The sequence below is a fragment of the Danio rerio genome, chromosome 20 (assembly GCF_052040795.2).
Source record: "Danio rerio strain M-AB ecotype USA chromosome 20, GRCz13ab, whole genome shotgun sequence".
Taxonomy (NCBI): Eukaryota; Metazoa; Chordata; class Actinopteri; order Cypriniformes; family Danionidae; genus Danio; species Danio rerio.
This window is the reverse complement of record NC_141040.1, coordinates 37,784,339-37,811,538: the sequence shown is the minus strand read 5'-3', so window position 1 is coordinate 37,811,538 and position 27,200 is coordinate 37,784,339. Positions and strand designations below refer to the sequence as shown.

The 27,200-nt window shown below is 35.3% G+C and overlaps 2 protein-coding genes and 1 long non-coding RNA gene across 24 annotated transcripts in view; 2 read left to right on the top strand and 1 right to left on the bottom strand.

The window, feature by feature from the left end:
- Positions 1-19,558, bottom strand: part of ak9 (adenylate kinase 9) — a 29,542-nt gene extending 9,984 nt beyond the window's left edge. The window contains exons 1-26 of one of the 3 annotated variants that reach the window (XM_087298369.1): positions 19,496-19,558; positions 19,149-19,274; positions 18,971-19,034; positions 18,839-18,891; positions 18,019-18,115; positions 17,799-17,911; positions 17,245-17,427; positions 15,831-15,953; positions 15,666-15,740; positions 13,958-14,059; positions 13,739-13,878; positions 13,274-13,587; positions 12,629-12,673; positions 11,126-11,250; positions 10,892-11,039; positions 10,696-10,810; positions 9,806-9,885; positions 9,635-9,682; positions 9,334-9,528; positions 8,173-8,303; positions 6,457-6,657; positions 5,607-5,912; positions 5,410-5,531; positions 1,267-1,486; positions 1,072-1,164; positions 779-985 (exon numbers count right to left, since the gene is read on the bottom strand). In XM_087298369.1, the coding sequence (XP_087154495.1) occupies positions 779-985; positions 1,072-1,164; positions 1,267-1,486; positions 5,410-5,531; positions 5,607-5,912; positions 6,457-6,657; positions 8,173-8,303; positions 9,334-9,528; positions 9,635-9,682; positions 9,806-9,885; positions 10,696-10,810; positions 10,892-11,039; positions 11,126-11,250; positions 12,629-12,673; positions 13,274-13,587; positions 13,739-13,878; positions 13,958-14,059; positions 15,666-15,740; positions 15,831-15,953; positions 17,245-17,427; positions 17,799-17,911; positions 18,019-18,115; positions 18,839-18,891; positions 18,971-19,034; positions 19,149-19,265 (3,417 nt within the window). In that variant the 5' untranslated portion in view covers positions 19,266-19,274; positions 19,496-19,558. The remainder of the gene's footprint in view (positions 1-778; positions 986-1,071; positions 1,165-1,266; positions 1,487-5,409; positions 5,532-5,606; positions 5,913-6,456; positions 6,658-8,172; positions 8,304-9,333; positions 9,529-9,634; positions 9,683-9,805; positions 9,886-10,695; positions 10,811-10,891; positions 11,040-11,125; positions 11,251-12,628; positions 12,674-13,273; positions 13,588-13,738; positions 13,879-13,957; positions 14,060-15,665; positions 15,741-15,830; positions 15,954-17,244; positions 17,428-17,798; positions 17,912-18,018; positions 18,116-18,838; positions 18,892-18,970; positions 19,035-19,148; positions 19,275-19,495) is intronic. The other 2 variants (XM_087298370.1, XM_087298371.1) reach the window with 2 other exon arrangements.
- On the top strand, positions 6,554-11,053 carry LOC147839377 (uncharacterized). 2 transcript variants are annotated; one of them, XR_015518655.1, is made up of 4 exons: positions 6,554-6,685; positions 6,813-7,393; positions 10,725-10,794; positions 10,918-11,053. It is a non-coding gene; the product is annotated as an uncharacterized LOC147839377 (long non-coding RNA). The 2 variants fall into 2 exon arrangements; XR_015518656.1 differs by having other exon boundaries at positions 6,561-6,685; positions 6,810-7,393.
- Positions 17,288-27,200, top strand: part of rock2b (rho-associated, coiled-coil containing protein kinase 2b) — a 125,818-nt gene continuing 115,905 nt past the window's right edge. For 16 of the 19 annotated variants that reach the window (XR_015517449.1, XR_015517448.1, XR_015517446.1 and 13 more), the window contains exon 1: positions 22,686-23,255. Coding sequence is in view for 12 of the 19 variants with exons in the window: in XM_087296351.1 (XP_087152477.1) it covers positions 23,157-23,255 (99 nt within the window). In the remaining 7 variants the exon portion in view is untranslated. 19 annotated transcript variants of the gene reach the window in all.

Sequence of the window (27,200 nt, the reverse complement as noted above, 5' to 3'; positions counted from 1 at the left end):
TAGGGGGATTAAAAAAATCACATTTAAAGAGATTGACCTTAGATATTTATTTACAAATTTACAAAATATCTTCATAAAATAAACCTGTGCAACATAAAACTGGTCCAGGGTCACAAAAAATGACTCTGTTGCTTACCTTATGAACTTCTAGAACTCAAATATAGTTTTTGTTTTCATAAATTGAATTATAAGAGGTATTCAAACTTCACTGTAATAAGTTTTTAAGTGTCAGCTCTCACAGTTACAAAACTTCTAATAATGACAAAACAATAAACATAGTACACTCATCTGGTTATAAAGTACATTTCCTTAGAAATAAAATGTCATTTTTTATCAAATTAAATCATTATATCATTAATTATTAAATTTAATGTCATTTTATGTTTAATTTTTTATAACTGATTTCTTTTGTATTTTGCCATGATGACAGTACATAAAATTTTGCTAGATATTTTTCAAGATACTAGTATTCAGCTTATAGTGCAAGTTAAAGGCTTAACTAGGTTAATTAAGGTAATTAGGCAAATCATTGCTAAAGAAGGCTAATATTATTGACCTTAAAATGGATTTTAAAAAATTAAAAAAAACTGCTTTCATTCTAGCCAAATTAAAACAAATTAAACTTTCTTAAGAAGAAAGAATATTATAGGAAATACTGTGAAACATTCTTAGCTCTGTTAACCATCATTTGGGAAATATTGAAAAAGAAAAAAATATTTAACATGGTTAATAATTTTGACTTCAACCATAATTGAATCTTTCAGTATCTTCTCCTTACCGTCATGCTAGTGAGGTTGTCATTATCCTTCTCGAACCTCTCGCTGATCTCCACCTCTAGCCTCTCTTCTGCACTTTCCTCTGTTTCCTGTTCCTCATCCTCAGTCTCCTCTTCATCTTCAGGAGGAAACTCCTCCAACAGCATGGCTTCTATCTCCTCTAGTTCCTGCTCTTCATCCACTGCCTCCTCCTTCTCCTCTTCCTCCTCCTAATAGAGCATTAGACTGTCTAATCAGAATCGATCTGTCATCATTGATATTCACCAAATCAAAACTCGACAAGCGAATAAATGACCTGTTCTTTGAGGGGACTTAGAGTTGGTGGGCTGAGTTTCCTAAATGCCTGTTCAGCCATAATCTCAGCTCTTCTCTTAGCGATGGCCCGCTCCTGCAGACCAGTGCAGATTCACTCCAGAAATAACTTCACTTGCTTCATGATAAATGCCTGCTGATAATTTTGTTCTAATGAATTATTTGGCTAAAAGCTTACCCTGATTTCTTTCCGCAGCTTCATGACCAGATGGATCTGTTGTTGTTTGCGCTCCCGTCTCTCTCTCCAGCGGTTGAGCCGTGAAGGCAGGAGACGCCGCACCACCTCAGACACCTCCACCGACATAACTGCCACCACATCTGGAAACAAGTGATGCTCTGCCATAAAGGATACCTCCTCGTGGTTTTGGGGGAATCCCTCCAGAATAAACCCTGTGGATCTTGAATTTAAAAAGGCCTTCTATTACAGTAAGTCACTAATTGTTAACACAAATGTCAAACATTGCATTATAACACAGAAGAAACCCCCGAAAATGGCAGACAATATGTAGAAACTAGACCTTCTTTAACAACTGAACACTTTCATCTCAAAAATGTTTGTAGATTTATAAAAGTTCACCACCACATTTTCCCCAGACAATCTTTCAGAGAGCGAAAGACAGGATTATTTTACTATTCCTTCAAACAGTACAAAAAACATTTGTTGTTACTGTTTTCTTGAAATATAGTCATAGCAGTATTTACTAGGGATGCTCTGATCAGGATTTTTGCAGCTGATACTGAGTACTGATTCTGATACTTCAAGCTTTTTAATGCATAAAGCTTATTTTCCCTCTAAGTAAGATTCTTAAGTGCACATCTCTCTTTGCCTTAGAGAATAAATAAAGGATGCTTCATATAATGTCTCTTAACCATTTAGGTGTGAACATGTCACGATCAGAAGCAGCTTTACAGAACATAATAGATAGCACAGATTAAAAAAAAAGTACAAAAATGTACTAACAATGCAATTTGAAAACATTACAAATGATGAAAGAAGAATTCAACGTCTCAATCAAGAAAACGTTTGGAGCACATATTTGATGCATAAGAAGCTAAAATGCACACTTTTAAATCCATTACTTCAAGTTCTTACTAAAAGGAAATAGGCTCATAAACTACTGTTTATTGCAATAAGTAAATTGCAAGAAGTTATTTTTCTTTAATGTATGTTCTTCATCAATACGTTTTGTATGACTGTTACATATGTTATCATATAATCCTGTATGCTTGTCAGTTATATGCTTCAATTAAAAAAAGAAAAGAAAAAAAGAAAAGTAAATTACAAAAAGCTACTTTATTAAATATTTATGTTGATTTTTAAAATGTATTTATTTATTATTTCCAGACAGGTTTTTAGTGAACTTGGAATATTGTCAAAAACACAGAACTCTCAGTACTTTTATATAAAAAGTCTAAATACATGCAGTAGCTGCTGTATGTATAACCCAGGTGCGCACGTGCATCTTCCTCTGCTTGTAAACGCAAAAACATTTGTGATCGGTTCATGAGATCGGCCAGATCAGCGAGTACCAATCAGAGTATCCCTAGTATTTACACTACTTTTATTGATTCTGTATACATATAACTGATTTTTACAATGGTTCTTTTCAGTCTGATGAAGAAGGGAATGTTGTTGGATTACTTTTTATCTTGTTGTTTTTTGTCAACTATAATAAATTAAGCTAAATAAAATGAATCCACGGTGTCACGGTGAGTAGTTCGAGTGCTTCACAGCAAGCAGGTCGCTGTTTTCCCTTTGTTGGCATGGGTTTCCTCCGGGTGCTCCGGTTTCCCCCACACTCCAAAGACATGCGGTACAGGTGAATTGGGTGAGCTATATTGGCATTAGTGTATGAGTGTGAATGAGTGTGTATAGGTGTTTCCCAGTGATGGGTTGCAGCTGGAAGGGCATCAGTTGCGTAAAACATATGCTGGATAAGTTGGCGGTTCATTCCACGGTGGCCACCCCGAATAAATAAAGGGACTAAGCCGAAAATAAAATGAACGAATGAATGAAAATTTTATCTATTAATGCATGAGACTACAACAATGAATAATGCATTATCTTTATATTTTAATATTTATATTAAAGAAAAGTTTTATTATTATCTAAATGGTCTAATAATAGTTACTGATAACTATAACTATAAACTAAACAACTATAAACTATATAACTATAGCTATAAACAAATATTTCATGAAAAAAATGTTGCCTTCACAACCAGCTGAAATAAAAAGTAGTAATAATAAAACAACATACTGTAGGAGCTGTATAATATACACAAAAATGACAGCAATAAATTCACAAAAGGACATCACTAAATTTAATCTAATATTAAAATAGAAACTAAACTATTTCAAAATCAATTACTGGTCTATATCTATGTTGTTGCTGTTTTGTCCTGTTTTGAGCTTCACAATCTAGAACTGCCATTATATAAAAACATCTTCATTTATCCATTAATTCATTTTTCTTCAGCTTAGTACCTTATTTATCAGGGATTGACACAACGGAATGAACCGCTAACTATTCCAGTATATGTTTTATGCAGCGGATGCCCTCTAAGCTGCAACCCAGTACTGGAAAACTGCTATAAACTCTCACATTCACACTCATACACTACGGCCGATTTAGTTATTCAGTTCACCTGTAGCGCAATGGGTTTGGTCTGTAGGGGAACCCGGAGCAACCGTGTGTCTTGTTAAATGAATCACACTGAAGTTGAATACTTCAGATTAATTTATTATATATTATTTCAGTCAATATATGTCAGTTTTGTGGTTTGAGATTCACATAAAACTCTCACTTTTCAGTTGTTGTGCTTCTTTGTCTCCGTCAATTTTAATTGATCATCTATTTAAGACAGAATTTGTCCCTTAGATCAAATTATTCAGCAAATGCATTTATTTATTTTATGTCATTTGCACATATATATTTAGTTTGAATTGAAAAGAAAACATTTCTTAGTGTTATGTCTTGTTACCATAGTTTCAGTGATTCAGGTGCAAGACCGAAATCCTTTTTCTATTCAAAGAGCCTAGAAACACCAAGAGGCGACACTCTAGTGCAATTTGAGAAACAGTCACTAGATAGCGCGGCGGCCATTTTGTAATGAAAACTCCAATAGAAAAACAGCATATTATAAGTCTGTAAAATAAACTATTAAAAGTGCTGATGATTGTGATAGTAAGTGTTGTATTATCGTCTTTCTGGTTGTATCTCAGCTTTAATGTGCTTTTTAAATAAATAAATAAAAAACAAAGCAGCTGCTTGCCATCGCGACTGCAGTAAGATAAAAAAAGTGAAGCAGCTCAAAATAATGTCTGTACAGGATAATAGATAGCTAGTTGAACTGCTGTTTTCTTAAAGAGCTCTGTTAACAAATTCCAGTAAAATATACAGTAACTGTAAATCAATCACAGCAAAAATATTGTATTTATATTTACAATAAGTTAAAATACTTAATATTTGTAGTCAGTTTGATTAATGTATGTTGAGATTACTAGAAAAGTTGATTTGATTCAACAAAAAAATTATGGCAGCAAGTTTATTTTTACAGTGTAGATTTGAGACCACCCAAGTCTGAAAAAAGGCAAAGAAAAATCAAAGACAAAATTTCAGAGTGTGTTTTGCTTGACATAAAGCCAGTAAACACTGGAAGGTGACGCTAAAAAGACTGCCTCACCAGTTTAGCATAATCTGCAATTAAAAAAAAAACATTCTAGCTATACTTTAGTAAATGAATAGTTATTTTGTATTTGATTTATTGATCACTCAGTGTTATCAACTCAACTATTTTTGATTCATATTTTGAATGTATGTTGCCTGCACATTTGCACACATTTGTTTTGCCTCTTATGGCTTGATTCTAAATAACTTTGTTGATTTTCATTTATTAAAATATATATTTTGTGTTCAAAGATAATCATTTACATTTATTTTTGATTTTCTGTTTGTTTTTTGCACTCCAACAGTGATTTAGTGATTTAGTGTTTGAAAACACTTATGACAATAGTTTTTGATTTCTTATGGGAATGGCATGTATGAGGAACCCCATGCCAACACGGGAGCACATGCAAACTCCACGCAGAAATGCCATCTGGTCAAGCTGGGACTCAAACCAGTGACATTCTTGCTGTGAGAAGACAGTGCTAACCACTAAGCCACCGTGCTGCCCCATATGAAATTTAATGTATTTTAAATATTTTCTTCATGTTGAGGTGAATAAATAATGACTTATGTATTATCTGCAAGTGTATTTTATTCAATATTAGGAGCTAGCATGTGTGAATTAATGAGTGTGTGTGAATGAAAGTTTACTTGTAGGGTTCCTGGTTCCACCACTGAAATAAAAGCATTTCCAGTATCTCTGAAGGGAGAGGATCTCCATTCTGCAAGTATGCTTTAATGGCCTCTTCATCTTCGGTCAAGGCTTCTTCTTCCTATAAACGAATAAACGCTCAAAATTAGTCAATGATAAACAATGATACAAGCGTCTAACCTTTTAGCCCCTTTACCTTTGCGTCAGGACTACCAGATGCAGTCTCCTCAAGACTGGTGGTGTTGTCCTGGTCTGTAGGTGATTCTGCACTCTGAATCCGGGCCTGAGCTTTAAGCAGGCTCTGCAGCTCCTCTGGAGGTTCCTCAGGTGGTTCTGAATCATCAGCAGGTGACACTCGTTTCTGGGTCTTTCGTTGAATGAGCTCTTGCAGACGCTCTCTGAACTGGATGTGGAAAATTCCCAGTTGCTGGGCAAGCCACTTCCCATGAGTCGTCTTCCCAGAACCCCTCACTCCTAGCATGGAGACCCGCAGTGCAGGTGGCTGGTAGTGAACAAGCTTAGTCTTATGTACAGTTTAGGCACATGAAGATATCAAATGTTCTTGTTGCAATTATTTGCTAAAGCTTTTATTGCGTATAATATTATCCCAATAACAACTTAAGCTGCAGAAAAGATTACTTTAAAGTTCCTGTGAAATTAGTTATTGACATATTCTTATTAAATGACAACTTTTTTACATGATGGGATGTTTTTTTAAAAGTTGTTTACATTTTAAGACTTTTTATTTAAAAAAACAAATGTTATGCATACTGTTTGCTATAATCGAATGCAAAAACTTTGAATCTCAATATCTCAAAATCATTCAGAACGCAGATAGAACCTTTAAATTCCAACGTGACGATGTCTAGTTATGTACATATTTGGTACTTTTACAGTGTAGTTTAAAAGTATAAACCAATTTATAAACACCTTGATTTTTGTTTTTCAGAAATACAAAATGTGAAGGTTGTAGGTCATTGTCTAATTTTGATATTGATTGAATTTGTGTGTTCTCATTAGCTATTTTGATCTAATTCTGCTCATACCTTTAGTAGTTCTTTGTTGGAGATATAGAGTTCAGGGTTCTGCAAGAACTTTTCTAGGGCTTCTTTGCTGGAGAAGTAATAAACTTTGTCTCTGTACTTGGCAGCATATTCATCCAGACATGGTTGTAGCAGACCTTTCTCCTTCAGAACCACTGGACAAAAATGCTTGGTGTCTCCCAGCTGCCTCTTAAAGTTGAACTCCTAATGGGACCATCATAAACAAAGACAGGTATGATATTCTGAGAATTAGCAATAGTTTGTTTACATAGGAAGAGTTTTTCTTTTTTTTTCAATGTTCATCCATTCATTCATTCATCTTCTGCCGCTTTTCCGGGGCTGGGTCGCGGGGGCAGCAGTCTTAGGAGAGAACCCCAGACTTCTCTATCCCCAGACACTTCCTCCAGCTCCTCTGGGGGGATCCCGAGGCGTTCCCAGGCCAGCCGAGAGACATAGTCCCTCCAGCGTGTCCTGGGTCTTCCCCGAGGCCGCCTCCCAGGGGGACATGCCTGGAACACCTCCCTAGGTAGGCGTCCAGGAGGCATCCGAAACAGATGCCCAAGCCACCTCAGCTGACTTCTCTCGATGTGGAGGAGCAGCGACTCTACTCTGAGCTCCTCCCGGGTGTCAGAGCTCCTCACCCTATCCATAAGAGTGCGCCCTGCCACCCTTCGAAGGAAACTCATTTCAGCCACTTGTATTTAAGATCTTGTCCTTTCGGTCTTGATCCAAGGCTCATGACCATAGGTGAGAGTAGGAACGTAGATTGACCGGTAAATCGAGAGCTTTGCCTTTCAGCTCAGCTCCTTCTTCACTACAACGGACCGGTACATCAACTGCATTACTGCTGCCGCTGCACCAATCCACCTGTCAATCTCACGTTCTATCCTTCCCTCACTCGTGAACAAAACCCCGAGATACTTAAACTCCTCCACCTGGGGTAAGGACTTTCCTCCTCTTTTCAATGTTTATAATGAAATCTGTGAGATTTATGTTGAAACTTTTCCAGTGAAACTCATATTCACCCAAAACTTTGATAGCTCAAAATGTTTATAAAGAAAACAAAAGTCCATAGGAATTGAGCAGTTTAATCCAACTCTTCTGAAGAAACATGATTGCTTTTTTAGAGATTTATTTTAGGGTTTTATTCACATATTACTATTGATAATATTATTCATAAACTTTTTTTAAGCGACAGAGATGATTTGGATGAACAGATTTTTAACGGAGCGAAACAACAAACAAAAGTATTTTAATTTTGTGCTGTGAAGATGAACTAAATTCTTATAGAGTGAAGGGAAAGTGAGTAAATGATGACAAATACAATTTATGAAAAAAACTTCATTAAATTAAACAAAAAAAACTATTTTTATATGGATCTCATGTAACCATTAACCGACATCAGACAAACGTGAACATGCAAAAAATATGTTGTTAAATTATTTATTATTAATTAAATCAATAAACTATTTCATTCCTGTTAGATTGTTTGTTGTTAATTAAATTATTAAATGATTATTGATTAAAATAAAAGAAAAGGTTACTTACATATAAACTTTAAATATGCTTTGGAGAGGCATACATTCTATTTTACTCCATTGGATCATTTTTAAAAAATCAGTTTCATTACTGTAGCATAATGCAATTCTAATTAAAACACAATAAGAAATGTGTATAAAGAAAGTAAACGGGTTCAGTGCTGCCAAAGGTGGATATAACCTCTGATTCTTGTTCCTCTTCTTCATCAACAACATCATCTTGTTTCTCAGCCTGTATCAGCATATGTATAGCCTCTTCCTCTTCCTCCAGATCTGCACTAGAAGTCATTATAGCTTTGTGCTTGAATGGCTCTAAAAAAACAAAAAACAAAACAAAAAAAAAAACACAATCCGCTTGTTAAGTTGTGACGTATGTAATACTGTTTCTGGGTCCAAGCCGCTACTCATTTGAAATGAGAAAATATTCGTTTATGGCCTTTAAGTTCTATTACACATTCAAGTGAATTTCATATTAAATCATGGTGTACTGAACATTCTCTGGACTTGCTGCATCACAAATACCAACATTTTGACAATTTATAAAAAATGTATCACTTTTTGGCTATCAGATATCAGGCATGGATATACATATTGTGATTGTGATTTTCAAAAGTATTATATCACTTTGTAAACGTTGAATTATTATCACAATTTGATGAGTCTCCCCATACAGTTTGATAGAGCGGAAGTCACTTTGCGTGACGTCACTTAACAAGTGGATAGCACCAAGTAGTTATAGGAGCTGAGAAACAGGAACTTGCTAAAAGGCCATGCTCTCCCAGAACTAATTTGTACTCGCACTACAGAAAGAAGCCTGAAGTGATGTAAGCTAGCCAATGGCAACAAATCTATGAATGGAGAATGTCATGATTGAAGATGTTTTTTCTTTCTGTGTCTTGCATTTTAGTGATAATAGAGATGGAATATAAGAATGTAAGTTATGTGATTGGCCTTGCTTTTCTTGTAACATCAAGTCTTGTAACATTTTAAAATACTGTTCTGTGGTCTGATTTATAAAACTTGCATAAAAACCTCCCTAAAAGTGAACGTACACTAGAATAATTTTTCATTTACTAATTATTATGGCTTAACTTATTATTTAAAGTGGCTTAATTAAGTATATTTTTAGGGTAAATACATGTACTTATAGTTTACAAACAGCTGCTCAAATTCTCCCATCAACGTAGCTTTTTATAATCACAATTTTTGTGTGGGAATCACACACTTCCAACCCCGTTTTACATACGTCACTGGATTAGCAAATCTGTGAAAAAGATCCTCCAGTGCAAAAGCCCCAAGTGGGTGCTAAATAAAATATCTTGAAACAGTCAAAATGACATACTCTCCATATGATCAGTCATCTCTTGGAGGATCCCCTGAGGGGTTTTGTTGTTAATCTCCAGCACAGCGTAGCTGCAGGTTATTGTTTGCTCCATGCTTTCCCAATCTGTCATAAATTGCTTCAGCTCTACTTTAAAGACATCCATCTCTGGGCCATCAGGATGACCGTTTTCCCACACTGTTGGCAGCACCACCTCTGCACACATAGAAATATGCAACAATTTACATCTTCCAGAGCTCATGAAACTACAAATGATGCTGAATTAAAGCATAAAGCTATAATTGATGATAAAACTGCAAACCATTCTTGCTTGGAGTTTTGCCTTCATCATCAGACTTATCAGAACTTTCTGCAAATATATATAGAAAAGGCACTTCAAAATGTATTAAAAAAATAATCATGCTATCAAAATATAAGAATGACCACTGGCAATGTAAAAATGAGTAGATGTGTGTGTGATGATGAGTGTTACCTGACTCCTCATGCACTGTCTCTAGTTTGGACAGAGTGTCAGAATGCTGTGAATCTTTCTTTGAGTCCTCAGAGTGTTTCCTGCAAACAAGCATGAAAGCAATGGGGAAAAGCATACCATTTTTTTAAATAATTGTTTATAATTGTTATAATTTTTTAGAAATGTAAAAAAACTCATGTTTAAAATATTTTTTTAAAATATGAAAATATGCAAATGTTCACCAAATCCTGTACAAAAATGTTTTTAGATACATTTGGGAATCAAAATTTAACTTAAACCTGAAAAAAACTTTGAAAGCCTAAAATGTATCATTCAAAGTTTGAGGTCAAATTTATTATTATAATTACATTTATTCTTTTTTTTTACTTTTATTCAGCACAAATGCATTCAATTGATTAAAATCCCATTCTTTGTCTATTTCACGAATGTTAGTCGTTTAAACATTCATCAAAACAATTTCAGAAATATATATATAATAAAAATATGTCCACAATTATTTTTCATATCAGGCAGCACGGCTGTTTTTCCTGAAATAATGCCGTCTGAAAGTTCAGTTTTGTCATCTCATCTCATTAAAATGTATGAAAGATGGTTGTAAGAAGTTTTACTGTATTTGTCTAATTTAGTTTTTTTCAATTCACCTACAGCGCATGGCTTTGGGCTGTGGAGAAATCCACCCGGAGGAAACCTACACTAACACAGGGAGAACATGCAAACTCTACACAGAAATGACAACTGCTCCAGATGGGACTCGAACCAGCGACCTTCTTGCTTTTAGGCAACAGTGCATGTAATTTTCATTTCAGTTTTCACTCCAGTTATGCTAATAGCATAATTTTTCTTTAAAAACACTGTAATTAAATAACATAAGTACTATCAGCCAGACTTACAGTGTCTCATGGTCTTGTGTCTTCTGCAGGTTCCTTTGGTTTTGTAGGCGAGTCATTACAGCTTGATCCACTTCTTCTTTATTCCGCTCGTACATTCTGGTTAGTACAGTCCTTCCTTCAATAAACAACAAGCGTGATGTATATAAAACAATCTTAGACTATTATGCATTATGTTTTTGCTAATACTTTCTCTCACCCTCTCTATCATTGTCTTTGAGACAGAATATGATTTCAGGTGTTAAAGCACCATGGATTTCCTCAATGGTGATCAGCTGAGATCTGCTGCTGGGAATATCCAGTATCCATCCTCTTTTAGATTCAGCATCTGCGTCTTCAGCCTCAATCTATCAAAACACAGAACACTCTTAAACAGAAGTAATGCTGTTATATGTAAGTATGAGAGCTGAGGAAGATGAATTCAATGGTTTACCTCTTTAATGTGCTTCTCTAGAGCATCCAAATAAAGCTCCCGTGGAGCTGGAGACTCTGCTGCTTCCTTCATAGCTTCCTCCACAAAAGCTTGAACGTCTGGGTGATCTTCTGTCACCTCTATTGCTGTAAAAAAGGCACATTATTAATTCATGCTATTTAAGTATTTTTATACTATGATCCCCTTTGTGTGGGTTTACGAAGAGTAAATACGATAAATACATATATATTGCATTATATAATTTATTATTTTTAATTATGATTATCTTATTTACAGTATTTATTTATTTATTTTTATTATTATTATATTGGTAGCCCTTTATAGTAAGATCCTGTCAACAGTTAAAAGGATAGTTCAGCAAAAAATGAACATTTTGTCATTATTTACTCAACCTTTGCTAATTTCTTTATTTTTTCTAAGTCTTTCTTCTGATAAACACAAAAGAATGTATTTTGAAAATGTTGGAAACCTGTTACAATTTACTTCCATAATATTTTATTTTCCTATGGAAGTCAATGGATACAGGTTTCCAGTGTTTTTCATAATATCTTTTGTGTAAACCCCCACAAAAGTATTAAAAATGCAAACATTTTATTTCAGCTGTAGTTGCCATGAAAATACTTCTTCCTTTAATTTAACTTTAAATTACAACAACTAAACAGAAACTGAAATAAAACTAAAACTATAGAATAAAACTATGTGGACGTATTTTAAAAATGCTATTTTTAAATAAAAATAACAGAGATGCAACGAAATTATTAAATCAGAAATAAAAACAGAAAATACAAACATAAAAACCAATGAACATTGAGCGCAGACACTCATTTGAAAATTCTGTGGTGAAATAAATTTCTAGATTTTAAAGACAGTAAAATTTGATTCAGTGGCCTGATACCTACTTTGTATCTCAATCAGGCAGTGAAGATCACTGTTTTTTAAAGAAATCAGATCTTAAACATGCTGATTTTGTAATGGCCTGACAATTCACCAGAATTGCAATTCACCCTATTCTCCGCCGACGAGTGGGCGCTGCCATTTGAATCTTTTTGGCTTGAGACTTCCCGTCTCATTCACTTCCATTCATTTTTTGACGTTAAAAACTGCTCATTACGCTGCTTGATGTTGCAATTTGATATTTTCTGATTATATTATTCTACTTGGTCTGTATAGTCATGCAAACATTTGTTTGTAGAGCAAGAAGTTTGACCGTTTTCTGCCGTTTAATATTCCTAGTCATTTCTCCCATAGGCGTCTGAATCGGAAGTTCTAAGACAATCACGAAAACAGGCGCACTTCCGCATTTTAGAATAAGGTCAATAGCTGGCCTACTGGAAATTAAAAGTCTCTATGCACATATCCCTTTGGAAATACACCAACATATTGCAATAAAGGTCTACAGTTCACACAGACTTAAACAATACAGTATGTTAAAGCGCAGAACATACATTGGTATCAACAAAACCAATAGGAGTAAAGTCCATGTTGTCTTTGGATTGACCTCACCTGAATAGGTTTCATCAGCCTCTGCCTCACTACCCTTCACATTACCTACAAAAATAGAAAAAATACAGAAGGTCCCATGAAGTTTTTTTAGGTGTTAGAATCAGTATGTTACTCTTAACTAACTTTAAAGTTAACTAAACTAATTTTAATTATAGCTCACTTTGACAGAGCTGTAATAAAAATTAAATGCTATTGGCTGTTATTTTAAAGGGGAGGGGCTACAATATGCCCCACCCTGTCTTTATGTTTCAGTGGAGATTTCATCAAACATTCAAATGAGAATTGCACGTTTCAAAGCACTTCACAGGACCTTTAAATATGTTTTAAATCATGGGTCTCACACTGGATTCCTGAAGGGCCACAGCTCTGCACAGTTTTGCTCCAATCCTAATCGAACACAGCTGATCCAAATAATTAAGTTGTTCAATAGTCTGAACATCTTGATTTATTGCATCAGTTGTGTTTCATTAGAGTTGGAGCAACACTGTGCAGAGCTGCGGCCCTCCAGGAATCCAAGTTGAGATCCATGTTTTAAATGGTCTTGTCTAAACTTTGGACAATGAAAAACATTTTACGAAACTTTCACTCTATCATGCCATGGAGTTTATAATGTCACCAAATCAGCATCCTTATAATCTTTCTAACCTGTAGCTTCAAGCTCCATCTTGGCCCTGACCTTCTCCAGGCCTGCGATTGTGGCATCGTGACGAACTTTATTCAGCATGTCTTGTTTCAGCAAACCCTGATTTCTCTCCATCAGCTCCCTGACATCTACCACTAACGCCCCATATTTTTCCGCTAGCAGTCCACACATGGTGCTCTTTCCGGAACGTGGCGGGCCTATCACAGACACCCTGCAGGGCACGTGTGGTTTGGGTTGCAGAAGATAACACCGAGGATTTGCCATGAACTTCTGCAGAGCATCGTCTGACGAAAGGACGTAGATCTTATCCATGAATCTGAAAGACAGAACAGATAAAAGTTTTTGGATCACCACCTTTCATCAAAGTTGTCCTAAAACTATAGAACAACCCCTATTCTTGTCCTAAGACAATTTTTGATTTTCTTTGAATGTTGACTACTGTTTATAAGAAGTGTATTTTCACTCACCCGACGGCGAATTCTGGTTTGCCTTTTATGATCTTGCCCTCTTTGAGAGCCACTGGACAGTTAAAGGCCCATCGACTTGTTCGCCAAAGAAAGCCTGGTGCAACGTTCCTACAGGAAGACAGAGTCCGAAAGAGCTCCTCCTACATGAGCAGACATTATGATAAGGGGTATAAAAGGAGGGTCATTTTTATAAAGGTGTGTGTTTTTACAGTATCTGACCGGTTCCATCTGATCGGTAAGCTCTGCGTCCTCTGTTGGCATCAATTGCACAGGAACGGCTGGACACCTCACTGCCATAAACTCCAAACGAGACATTACTGACTGTGGACAAACACAGACAAGTGTAAATTTTGAGTTATTTCTGTTGAACATGAAAGAAGATATTTTGAAGAATGCCGAGAAGTAGACACTGACATCTGTAGTAGAAAAAATTACTATAAAAGTCACTTGTTTCTAACATTCTTCGAAATGTATGGAATGAAACTTAAACAGGTTTGGAACAAGTGGAGGGTGAGTACATTTATTATTATTATTTTACAGGTCCCGTGAAATTACCATAAAGTTTTTTAGATGTTAGTTTCAGTCTGTTAGTTTTAAAAGTATCTATAAGCTAGTGTGCTCCAAAGCAGTTACAGAATTTGTGTTTAGAAAATATAATACAGATATAAACATCAAAAGCTTGCAGTTTGTCACTTCCACCAAAATTGGATCAACATTTATTTTTCACGTCCCTTCATACAACAGTTTCTCATCAAATCTTGACCAATCAAATGCTCCCTAGTATCTGACATGTCCCGCGCCCTTCAAGACGCTTCTCATTTCCTTTTCATTTGATGCACTTAATCTCAACCCCTCTCACTGGCAGATCTGTTATAAAAACAAAACCCTATTGGCTGTTTTTTTTATAAAGGGAGGAGCTACTCTATGTCCCACCCTCTCTTCATCTTTTATTTGAGATTATGTCAAACATAGAATTAAAAAATGCACATTTTAAAGCACTTCACGAGACATTTAAATTGACATAATTTTTATAGTTTGTATCCTAGGACGTTTAACCATTGCCTTACTGTAGTTGCCAAATTAAATGATCAAGCTATTAAATGCAGGCAGGATGGACTCTGATTGGCTGTCAGTGATTAAAGGGATAGTTCACTAAAAATGGAAATTCTGTAATCATTTACAAGTGCTTTACTTGTTTGTTTCTGTTAAATGCTAGATAAGATATTTTGAAGAAAGCTGAAAACCTGTAACCATTGACTTCCATAGTATTTGTTTGTCTTTCCTACTATGGACGTCAATGGTTACAGGTTTTCAGCTTTTTTAAAAAAAATATCCTATTTAGTGTTTAACAGACTGCAGGAACTCACAAAGATTTGAAACCACTTGAAGGCAAGTAAATAGATAGTAATTCATTCATTTTTTTTGGCTTAGTCCCTTTATTCATCAGGGGTCGCCACAGCGGAATGAACTGCCAACTTATCCAGCTTAATTTATTCAATTGACCTACATCACATGTCTTTGGACTGTGGGAGAAAGCACCCGGAGGAAATCCACACAAACATGGAGAGAACATGCAAACTTCACACTGGAACGCCAACTGACCCAACCGAGGCTCAAACCAGCGACCTTCTTGCTGTGAGGCAATAGTGCTAACCACTGAGCCACCATGTCACCTTAAATAGAGAGGCAATTGAGTGAACTATCCCTTTTCAAGTTAAATCATACATCATCTGGACAAACAAACAAACCAACAAAAGATTCCAGCATTTCACCATTTTCATAGTTGATATGATTATGAGTTTTCATGATGCATGATGTAGACTCCGCTATTCTCTCAGAATTAGTTGGATTCAAATATGATATTTCTTATCAATATATTGTAGTTTCTATCAAGAACAAGCATTACAGCTTGACTGTGGTCACCCACCTCAAAGAGCTCCTCTGGATCTGTGTTTCCATCCAGCTCAAATAAATATGGGGGATTATGGCCGGCCATGTAATCCTAAACACCAAACATAGGTATAACTGCTCTTAATGCTCAGGTTTGGGTAATAGTGTATATGCAGGTGTTTAATAGGTGCTGTTACCTTACCTCTAGAGGCCTAAGGATGTTGTCTTTATAACATTTAATCCTGCTGGTGACGTTCTCTGGGTAATTCTCGGTCACTCTCACAAGCTGTGCGATCACGTCTTTCTGTAGCTGTATCTCTTCTATCTTAAACACAGATTTTCAACTGCACTTAGACCTTCAGAATGTGACAGATTATCAGGCGAATAAATACTGGCAATTGTATTCTGTTTCCACTCAGTATTTTGTTGTTCAAATCAGGCACAAACTTGCTGTAGCAAACTTCAAATGAGTCCACAGGAAGACTTAAAATCACTTGAAGTTAATTGCATCTGGGTTTTTAATTATTTTATGATATGTAATAATTAAACTTTTGTGTATAAAAAATCTAACTTTAATTTAAACTTGCAATTGTTTTCTCTTAAGCAAGCATGCAGTTTTGAAATATTTAGCCTACCCTTCTTTAATAGAGTTATGTATGGTCTTTTCCTTTTAAAAATCTTTTTTAATTGCAGGTTTTTAAAATTGCTTTATAACAATAAATTGCAAAACAAAGCATTACCAAATTAATTTGAGCAGACCAAGACTAACCCCAAAAGCTTTTTTTGTTTTCCCTAAATTAATTTTTAAATATATAACATATTCCAATATTATTCATCATACAAGGTGCATAACCAGATTTTATTATAATATATTTTAAAAAAGATATGCAACTTTTTGGCAGGCAATGTTGTGTTAACCTGCTTCAAAAACATGGCTAATATATAGTGATGATTAGAAATGAAAATGAGAGACAATTACATTTTAAACCACATGTGCAACAACAAACTTGAAAAAAGATGTGTGAATTTGGGGTGAAAAATATAAATTTATGGATTTAAAAAAAAATGTATTTGGCAGAGCACAAATTTGTATTACAAGTTGCCTTAAAAAAGATTTATTTACAGCAGAATGCAAAAGAGAAAATGAAATAATCAGGAGAAATTGATAGAAAGAAAAGAAAAAAAGTTTTATTCACCATTCAAAATTTGTTATGTCTAAAAACAAAACATGAAGCTCATTTGGTCCAGCTGACAGAGATAGATTATTATAGATTATTTGTAGTCGAAAGATTTGTATAAATTATTTATACACTTATGATTTAAGGGGAATTTCCCCAAACAAACAATTAAATTACTTACAGCAGGGTCAGGAAAAATGTGGATATGAGGGCTTTTAAGTTACATCTCAAACTGGATTCCTGGAGGGCCGCAGCTCTGCACAGTTTTGCTCCAACCCTAATCAAACACAGCTGATCCAAATAATGAAGGTGTTCTAGACTACTTGAGACTAGTAAGCAGGTGTAAGTTGGAGGTAGTTGGAGATAAAGAGCTGCGGCCCTCTATGATATAAGCTTGAGACCGTTGTGTTTCAGATTGAGAACTGCAGCTGTAATTACCTCCTCTACCTCCAAATCCTCAGTTGTTTCTTCTTCTCCTTCTTCTTCCTCCTCCTCCATGTTACTCTGTTTCATCAATGACTCTTTCTTGTCAGGGTACCACATCTCTTTTGGGAACACACAGCCTGTTTCTGGATGCTGACGCTCCTCCGATAGCCTGCGGATCAGGTCTCTGTCTGCACACTGCACACATATTTGACATTTATTTATTTATATTTATAATGAACCTGATATATAACAGCAAACTGTCAGCATTGCATTGCAAAAATATGAATGAAATATGGAGTGTCTATCTTTAAAGGAGGAGTATAGATAAAGTTAAACCACCATAACTGCAGGTTAACTATGTTTATGTAATCACTAACTGTTAAGAGTAACTAGTTATTTAGTTCAAGTTTTTAACTAATAAAGTTATGGTAACTAATATCCTTAACCTTTTTATTTTAATTGTAATGCATTAATGTGCACCTATTGTAAAGCTGCTTTTAACAATAATTATTGTGAAAAGTGCTTTACAAATAAACTAATTAAATTAAATTAAGATATGAACAAACCTTGATGTTGATGATGAAGTCTGGAGACATTTTGAGGGTTTTAATCAGGTCTATTTGCTCCTGTATCTTCATGTACTCTTCTGAGATTGATGGCAAGCAGGCCAGAACATAACCTGCTCATATAAATTCAGACTTGAACACTAAAACTTCTACTTAGAAGTTGAATGGGATGCATGTTTCATTTGCACCATTTTTTTAAATTACTGTGCCATACTCTTACCGTAATGTTTAATATCAGGTGACTTGAGACGATCAACAATTAAATTGACCATCATCTCTTCTGGAACCGCTTTCCCTTCAGCCAGAATCCCAAAGAGCTGAAACAAATTTATTGGACAGAGCTAGAAATGTTTGCTGAGAGTCTACAGACCATTGAAACATATTAGAAACTAATTATAGTGTTACTGATTAACAGTTAATGAAAAGAAATTAATTACTAATGTAAACTATGTTACTCACTGTAGGTCATTTATTCTGACTGCTTTTTAGATCACTCTCAAATTACATTTTATTCTGAGTTGTTTTAAACTTATCAAAAGAAAATGGATAGAAAATATGTCCTTTTTTATAACATCATGAAATGCTACTAACATGGATTTCCTATAGTTAATTTAACTACTGTAGTTTCTTTGTGAGGAGATAAAAGCTATAATAGTTAAATAGTAAAATTGCATAATAAAAATGAATTACTTAAACACGAACACTCAAAAATTGTAATATTTGATGTTTACCTACATGTCAATGTGACCATTAACCAATATTAGAGAACTGTGACCATGCAAATGCTGTTAATAATTTCCTTAGAGATATTTCAAGTAAATATTTTTTTAAAGGAGTTCTTCTGCCAAAAATGTTTAAAACCCAACCTGCATCACAGAAATAAACATTTTAAACTGTAATATACTAACTTAGTTTATATTTTTATATTAGTTACTAATATTCTTATTGTAAGTATTTAATGAATGGATATAATACAGTTTCTATGTAATCAGTTACATTACTGCTCAGCACTGTATAAAAAAAAGTTATGTATAGCCTACCTGTTTACCTTGATCTGTCTCATTATTGATATGGTTATTAAGAACATCTGTATCTAAATAGAATGTAAAAATGCCAATATTAAGAAAAATATAATGGCAGTGCATCATCAAATGTGGCTTTTGGAGATTTACCATCAATGAGGATACAATTCCAGGTCTTGGCTATTTTTTTGGCAAGAGTAGATTTGCCAACACCCTGAAAATAAATGCAAAACAGATAATTCTATGTTAAAACAATGTTAATTTCTTTTATTAGAGATATAACCTCGTTCTCGTTTGAACAAACTAAAAATAAATGTTCAAAACTCACTGGTTTTCCAATAATGATAAAGCATGCTGGTTTGGAGAGCAGAATCGCTCTCTCTGCTTCATCCTCGATGAGTTTGTCCACTAATGGCAGGTTGGACACAATTAAGTCAGATGACATGGTATGTGTCTGTGAACAGAAGTAACGTTACACATCTAACGTTAGTAATCTGTTTTTATATTAAATGAATCAAAAGCTGTTACGTTTAGTAACAGTTAACTTATCAAGCCATCGTATCGCGCGTCACATTACTTCATATTTTCTTTACTCTCTATAACGTTATATGTGTATCCTATATGCTTTAATGGGGTTCTTTACATCATATGTCGTGGTTTATTGATTTTACTTACTTTATTATAGACTGCTGCAATAGATTGTAACGTCCATGTCTCTCCGCTCTTCAGGTGTTTGACGACGTCATAGCAACAAGCCGACAACAACAACGACAGAGGAAACGGTAACTTGGGCACTTTGGATTTTCATTTTGTTGAAGTAAACTACCGTCGACTTTAATTAAAGTTCATTTTCATTCTTTATTTGTTTTTATATGTATTTATTTTGACAAGAACAATGTCTTACAGTATATGTAACCGTGTGCCTAAATGGACGTTCATTCAACATCTCCGCCAGAGGTCAGTGTTGTGGTTTTTTGACTGCCTGGAGTTTATTAGTTTGAAAGTGTGTTTAAAAGTAACGTTACACAAACACGCACACAGAGAGATTCATTCAATTAAATGAACACGAATGACAAGAGATTATTATTTAAGATTTGGGTCGGATAGCTTCAGCATTCTGCAAAACGTTATGTAACCTAACGTTACTTCAACCTATTTAACGTATTTTGTGATTATTTAAAAAAATAAGGTAGAAAACAGTCGAAAATAGTCAAAATGATCGAAATTGCTTGTTTATGTTAGTTCTCTAGACTAGTCCATAAAAATTTATTAAACTAGTTGCACCCAGGGGGCACTTTTCTGAGACGCTCTGCTTCCTCATTCCTCAGTGTGTGAGAAGTGGGCGTTTTGTTTTCTGTCGAATATTATCTACAGTGGGCCTACCTAAGTTACCATAGTCTCAGCTTTTTAACTTAAACAACACATACACAGACACACAGTATATATTATAAGCTAAATATATAATTTATACATTTGATATGAGCTAATCAGCCTTAAAGATGGTTTTCTGAATCTGTGCTGTTTTTCTTTTCTTTATCAGGAGAATCAAGGTCTGTTGGCTGATGAAAGACATCTTGTGTTTAGTCTAGTCATGATCTTTCGCACTCTGTGTCAGCTGTTTTCCATTGACACAAGATTAATGACCATGTCAAGATGTCATTGAAAGCATCAATTAATACAAAAGAGTGACAAGTTTATGAAATATTAACCAACATGTCCGCATGTGTTTATAGTCTTTATTGAGGTTTTAGGGCTTCCTTTTTTAATTAAATCTATACAAACACAAAAGAAAGCAGCTTTGAAAAAAAATTAGATTACTTGAAATTCTCAGTTTGAGCAAAATGTAATATTTGATTTATTATATAAAACTAATAACATTTATTCCATTTTATTTTCCAGAAATCGACAATGGGGTATGCACATGGACTTCTAATTTCAGTGAGCCTGCCTCAGTGCTTCTAGTGAATTGTCATCCCATACAGAATCGCTGCATTTAAGATCAGATTTTTTTTTAAAGTGATCATCACTGCCTGACTGAGATACAATGTAAAGTAAGTATCAGACCAAACAAGAAGCACTGCATTAAGATATATTTTTCCGCTCCATGTCTTAAAAATATGGGATTTAACCCAATCTATTTTTTTAATGGAGTTTCTGCGATAGCCTGCTGCAAATGCCGCTTTCGTCTCTTTTTATGCTTAAAAAAACAAATAGATACTTAAGTCTATTTAACTAATTATATTTCAATTGCATTACAACATAAATGCTGTAACATGAACCCTGTGAAATTGAAAATAGTCACGTAAAGTTTTCACCAGATGTTCATCATTGGCTGAAAAACACTAGCTGTGCGTATAGCACATTCTTTGGTCTTGTCGACAACACAGATACCAATTAAGCCATAATCCGCCAAACTTCCTGTCAGCCATTTTGATTTTGTTCCAACCATTATTTATTTTAACTCCTCTTAAACCGTTGGTCCAATCTTCACCAAATTTGACTTAGATCGTCTTCAGACCATGTAGACCAAAAGTTATGGATTTAATGTTGATAGACAAAACTGTTGTCATTTAGCACATGTGCAAACTTGATGTAATGCTGCAGATGACATTACAGGCTGAAGTATTGAAACGACACTTACTGTAATATGTGTGATCTGGACCTGCATTGACCAAACTACATCAGTTTGCACCACCTTCTGAGTAAAATTGACAAACAATTATATTCTGTCAAGAGGGCGTCACGGTGACGCAGTGGGTAGCACAAGCGCCTCAGTAGCTGGTTAGAGCCCCAGCTGGGTCAGTTGGCATTTCTGTGTGGAGTTTGCATGTTCTCCCCGTGTTTGTGTGGGTTTTCTCCTGTTGCTCTGGTTTTCCCCACAGTGTAAAGACATACACTATAGATGAATTGAATACACTAAATTGGCCATAGTGTATGTATGTGAAAGAGTGTATATGGGTGTTTCCCAGTGTTGGGTTGCAGCTGGAAGGGCATCCACTGTATAAAACATATGCTGGATAAGTTGGCAGTTCATTCCGCTGTGGCGAACCCCTGATTAATAAAAGGACTAAGCCGGAAAAAAAATAAATGAATGAATAAAATCTATCATAAGAAATATTTTAAATTTTATCAAATGACTTTTGAATAGTTTTGTCTATTGTCATGACTCATGAGACATACAGAGAACATTGATAATTTATTCTTAATTGACACGACCATGTTGAATAAATTTGAAAATCTGTTTGGAACTCTCCATGGTTCGTTAGCCCAATTTTCACCAAATTTGGCTCAGACTGTGCTGCTAAAATGTTATAGAACGTTCCAGTTGCTCTGTAGCTTGTTTATGATGTGGCTTCTGGGCTGCTTGGCCTTGATAATTGCTACTTGCAGCTATCTTTATTTGTTGTGATAGAAAATAATCAAATAACAGACAAGCTGTGTTGTCTAAAATGATTGTAATCATGTAAAGAAAGTTTATAAGAAACATAAATTTTATATTTTAACATAGTAATCTACCAAAATATGAAAATCTATAAGAGTTTTTGTCCACATTTTAACAAATGTAACTATTTTAATATTTAACTGAGTAAAAATCTAATTACAACAGCCATATCTTTCACTTCCAATACATGATAATAATAATAATTCAATACAATAATATTTGCCATTATGACACATTATTAAATTGCTAAATTGCACTATAGTACATTTGTGAAACACACATGGAACAAGTAGTCTAGAATAGGACAACTCCACGCGTGCCATCAAAAATACACGGTCTGCTAAAAATATAAGTCGTGTAGTATATCGGTCGTATTTAGAGAGTGACGTTTGTGTGGTATAAGCGATGGCTGAGATAAGATTCAAAGAATTTCAGCGTCCGCAGGGGAGGGACGCGCGCTGCAACAAAGAAACACGCCGTTCACATTCATGAACTCATCTCTGCCTCTGCTTCATTTACTTAAAATATAACAGTCGGGAAGATTTTCAACACAGCCTCTAACATAGAAGGTTTTCCCTGGTGTAACTTAATTTTGAACAGGAGCGGGGGAGACAGCTTCCTGAACGCGCGCTTCTGTAACCTTTGATTTGTATAATGCTGACAGAAGCACGCGGAAAGCTCACCTAGGACACAAAACAACTGCATTTCTCGTATTCATATAGTGTGTGGAGATTGTAAGCTTAAGAAGTCATTCATCCAGAACTGGGAAGTTTTAATAGGCGTCGCGTTGAGTCACGGCAGGTAGTGACAAGTTTGATTCGGACGTTTGAGGTCTCTCAGTCGCGGCTGGATATCTGATGTTTACCGGGAGCTTAAGGACACCGAGCTGCCGCAATGTCGACCGGAGCGGGGAAGAGAATAGAGAGCCGGGTGAGAAAACTAGAGACGCTGATCAAGAACCAGAAATCACCGTTGAACTTGGAGAGTTTGCTGGTAAGGACTTGGGATAATAGGATGCTATACTTGAGCTAATATGTTTGTTTTGTACACATAATTGCAGCCTTTATATACTGTACATGTAACTTGGGTTAGGTTTTGTTGATATCTGGAATTGTCATCATGATGACACTGCGTTTATGTGTTGTGAATTGAATCATAATTTGTTCTGGTGTGGAATGTTGTTTCCAGAAATGTCAATTAGACTCCCAGCTATGTGGTTTATAATTTTAAAACATGCAAAAACTTTATTCTGAATCTACAAAGTAGCAGAATGATCATTAATTTCTATCCAAAATAAAACATAGTTCTGAAAAGAAATAGGTCTAGGTTAAGACAGAACTATAGCATTTAAACAAACATGTTTTTGTAGTTAGAGAACTTTTTATTCTAGAATTTTACAGCTATTATGAGAAACATCTTGACCGCCATTAATGTTTTGTCAACATTAATACTTATGACTAGAATCTAGCCTACAGTAAATGCACATCATGTTCTGAGTAACGCGTGCATTGGAATTTAAGTAGCTCAAGAGGAAGGTGGATTGTTTAAATAAGTAGAAAAACATTTACATGCCTAAATTTAAATCTAAATTATGTCACCCAGCTGTCAAAAGATAAGGAAATACCAGTGGTCGGTTGCGTGAAGCTAACTAAACAAACTCTTGAGTTGTAGAGTAGGTTTAAAGTTGAAAAAGCCAAACAAATCCAGACTGATTAAGAATCAGATAAAGATACACAAGGACTGGGAGTGGCTTTGTTGCATCAGATATAGGCCACTTGAGTCACATCTGATTGGTCCACTTTGGGTTTGCATTTCTAACCCACAATATAACCTGCAATGGATAGACATGTAGTCCAAATTAGGGCTGGGCTGATAAATTATATTATATCAAATCACAATAAAATTTATGTCAATAACAATTATACGCTCTAAACTATTTTACTCTATATTGATCTAAAAGCCTATCACACAGCAGAAATATGCAACAATTGTGCATATTACACTAAAAGTGTGTTGGTATTAGAGATGTACCGAATTTATCGGCCGAATGTTACTTCATTTAATGGACCCTCTAATTTTTGTGCCTTTAGTCATTGTTGGGGTAATCTTTTAAATCTGGAAGCTTTAACAACTTATTAAATTTTATATTGTTATTGTCAATATGGAAAATAATTATCGAGATTGCGTTTTTGCCACATCGCCCAGCCTTACTCCAAATTACCATGGAATCAAAACCGAAATAACATCAACCCACATTCTTGAGCCCAAAAACTCAAGAATTTAAACAGGCTAAACAAAAAGCTATCTGGGTGAAAATTGAAACCACTTTATGCAACATGCCTCAGGTGTGGGAACCAGATCCTCAGGAAAACACATGAATACAAACACATTATGAAAATGACTTTTAGCATTAATATACAAATTATATGCACTACATGGTGTTGTTGTAAGTCATGACATTGAAAATATATTATTTCCGTGTCTAAACTTCTGCTGGTTTCATACAAGAATACCATCTTCGTAGCTTTATTGTTTATATCACACATTTAAGCTTTTAAAAACATAAAATACACTGTAAACCACAGTTTCTGAGTTCACACTTACAGCAACATGCAACAATATTTCAATAAATGGTAACATATTTGAGATTTGGTTTGGATAATAAAGTTTAGGGACAACATGATGTCGCCTTACAGCATAAAGGTTGTTGGTTCGAGTCCTGGCTGGGCCATTTGGAATTTCTGTGTGGAGTTTACATGTTCTCCCCATGTTGATGTGGGTTTCCCCCTGATGTTCCGGTTTTCCCCACAGTCCAAAGAAATGCAGTATATGTGAATTGGATGAACTAAATTGACCTTAGTGTATAAGTGTGTGTGAATGCGAGAGAGTATGGGTGTTTCCCAGTACTGGGTTGTGGCTGGAAGGGCATCCACTACATAAAAACGTATGCTGGATAAGTTGGCAGTTCATTCCACTGTGGCGACCTCTTATAAATAAGGGACTAAGGAAAATTATTGAATGAATAATAGTGTAGCATAATGATTTTTTTTTTCTATAGAATTAAAACACAATGTGAGCATATACAGTATTAGCATTATAGCATCATATGTGTTATTTGCTTTGGAACCATGAAACAATTCGTCATATCAGACACATCAGTAAATTGTTTTGCATTTTGTAATATACTATAATATATACCACTAGCACCGTAAAGGCCTTCATACACATATAGGTTGCACAACACAAAACAAAAGTACATTAGATGTTGAGGTTGTAAACAAATGAGCGGACGTTTGTCCCAGAGGATTGTGGAAATGTTCCTGTGTCTTATCTTTGATCAGTGCGTTACCAGCACACCCTCCTCCACAGTAATGTTGCTGTTTTTTCATGATAGTATTTCCCCCAAAACACAACAGCTAAAGAACCAGGCTTCGTTTATGCACTCATAATAACATTAGAGGACAGGAATTGTGAAGACGTCTTGCATGTTTATTATATGACTTGGTTCAGGTGAAAAGTAAGGACTTGTTAAGCAAGCTTTACAAGGTGAGAATGACTAGAATGTGAGCTCCTTTTGTCACTTCTCTTCAGTGATATCTCTTACCTTATTACTCAACAGAAGAAAACCCTCATTCCAGACAAGCACTGCATTTCTGAGCAAGATTGAAAGTTGGCACACCCTTCTTTCAATGCATGTTTCGTCTATAGATAGTCGAATTGCTCAAGGCCGCTGGTGTGACTTCATACAGTAGCTTGTTACTTGTGCTCATACATTTTTCACGAGTTGCATTTTACACTTAAAGCAATGGATAGTATCTTGATAAATGCATGGGTTGAAAACTTTTGTCAACATCTTGTTTTATTTCAGAGTGGGTTGCCTGAGGGGGAGGCCATTTTGATGTCATATGACTTAACCAGCTGATATTGAATACTTTTTTTAAACTGATTATTGACTGGCAGCATAATATTTCTATAAAACAGTGCAATTTTAACCTTTTTTAAAAAATTTTTCCATAGTGTTGCATCCACATCACTAGGTGTCAGTATGACGTAAGATGACTGCTTTGTTTGCCGTGCAATTTTCATTAAAATGATTAATATTATACATAAAAGCAGCAACACCAGGCTCTAAAAATATAAATTTATTAACTTAAAAAAGCACAAAGTGTGTCAAAAGAAAGATTTTTAAGTTAATAAATTAATATTTTTGGTGTATGTATAATTTTTGTCCTTTTTTTGTTTGTCTGAGCATCCATTTAGATTGATGTGCGTGCCCTTGTGCATTTTTTCATTAAAAGTATAAATGCCGATAGTTAAAAAAAAAAAAAAAGCACTAGTAGGGCAGGGCGATTAATTGATGGTGATCTTAATGCCTATTTTGTCAGTAAATCCAGTTCTAGTAAACCTTTACCAGGTGCTTTCAGCCACAAAAAATATCAACCTGCAGCCCAAGAATGGTTACTCACTGAAGCTAAGCAGGGCTGGGCCTGGTCAGTACATGGATGGGAGACCACATGGGAAATCCAGATTGCTGTTGGAAGTGGTGTTAGTGAGGCCAGCAGGGGGTGCTCAGCCTGCGGTCTGTGTGAATCCTAATGCCCCAGTATAGTGAAGGAGACACTATACAGTCAATAAATGCTGTCTTTCAGATGAGACGTTAAACCGAGGTCCTGACTCTGGTCATTAAAATCCCATGGCACTTCTCGTAAAATAGTAGGGCTGTAACCCTGGTCCTGGCTACATTCCCTCCATTGGCCCTCACCAATCATGGTATTCCAATCATCCCCATCCACTGAATTGGCTCTATCACTGTCTCTCCACTCCACTTATAGCTGGTGTGTGGTAAGCGCATTGGCACCATTGTCCTGTGGCTGCCGTCGCATCATCCAAGTGGATGCTGCACACTGGTGGTAGAGTAGAGAGAACCCTCGTAATTGT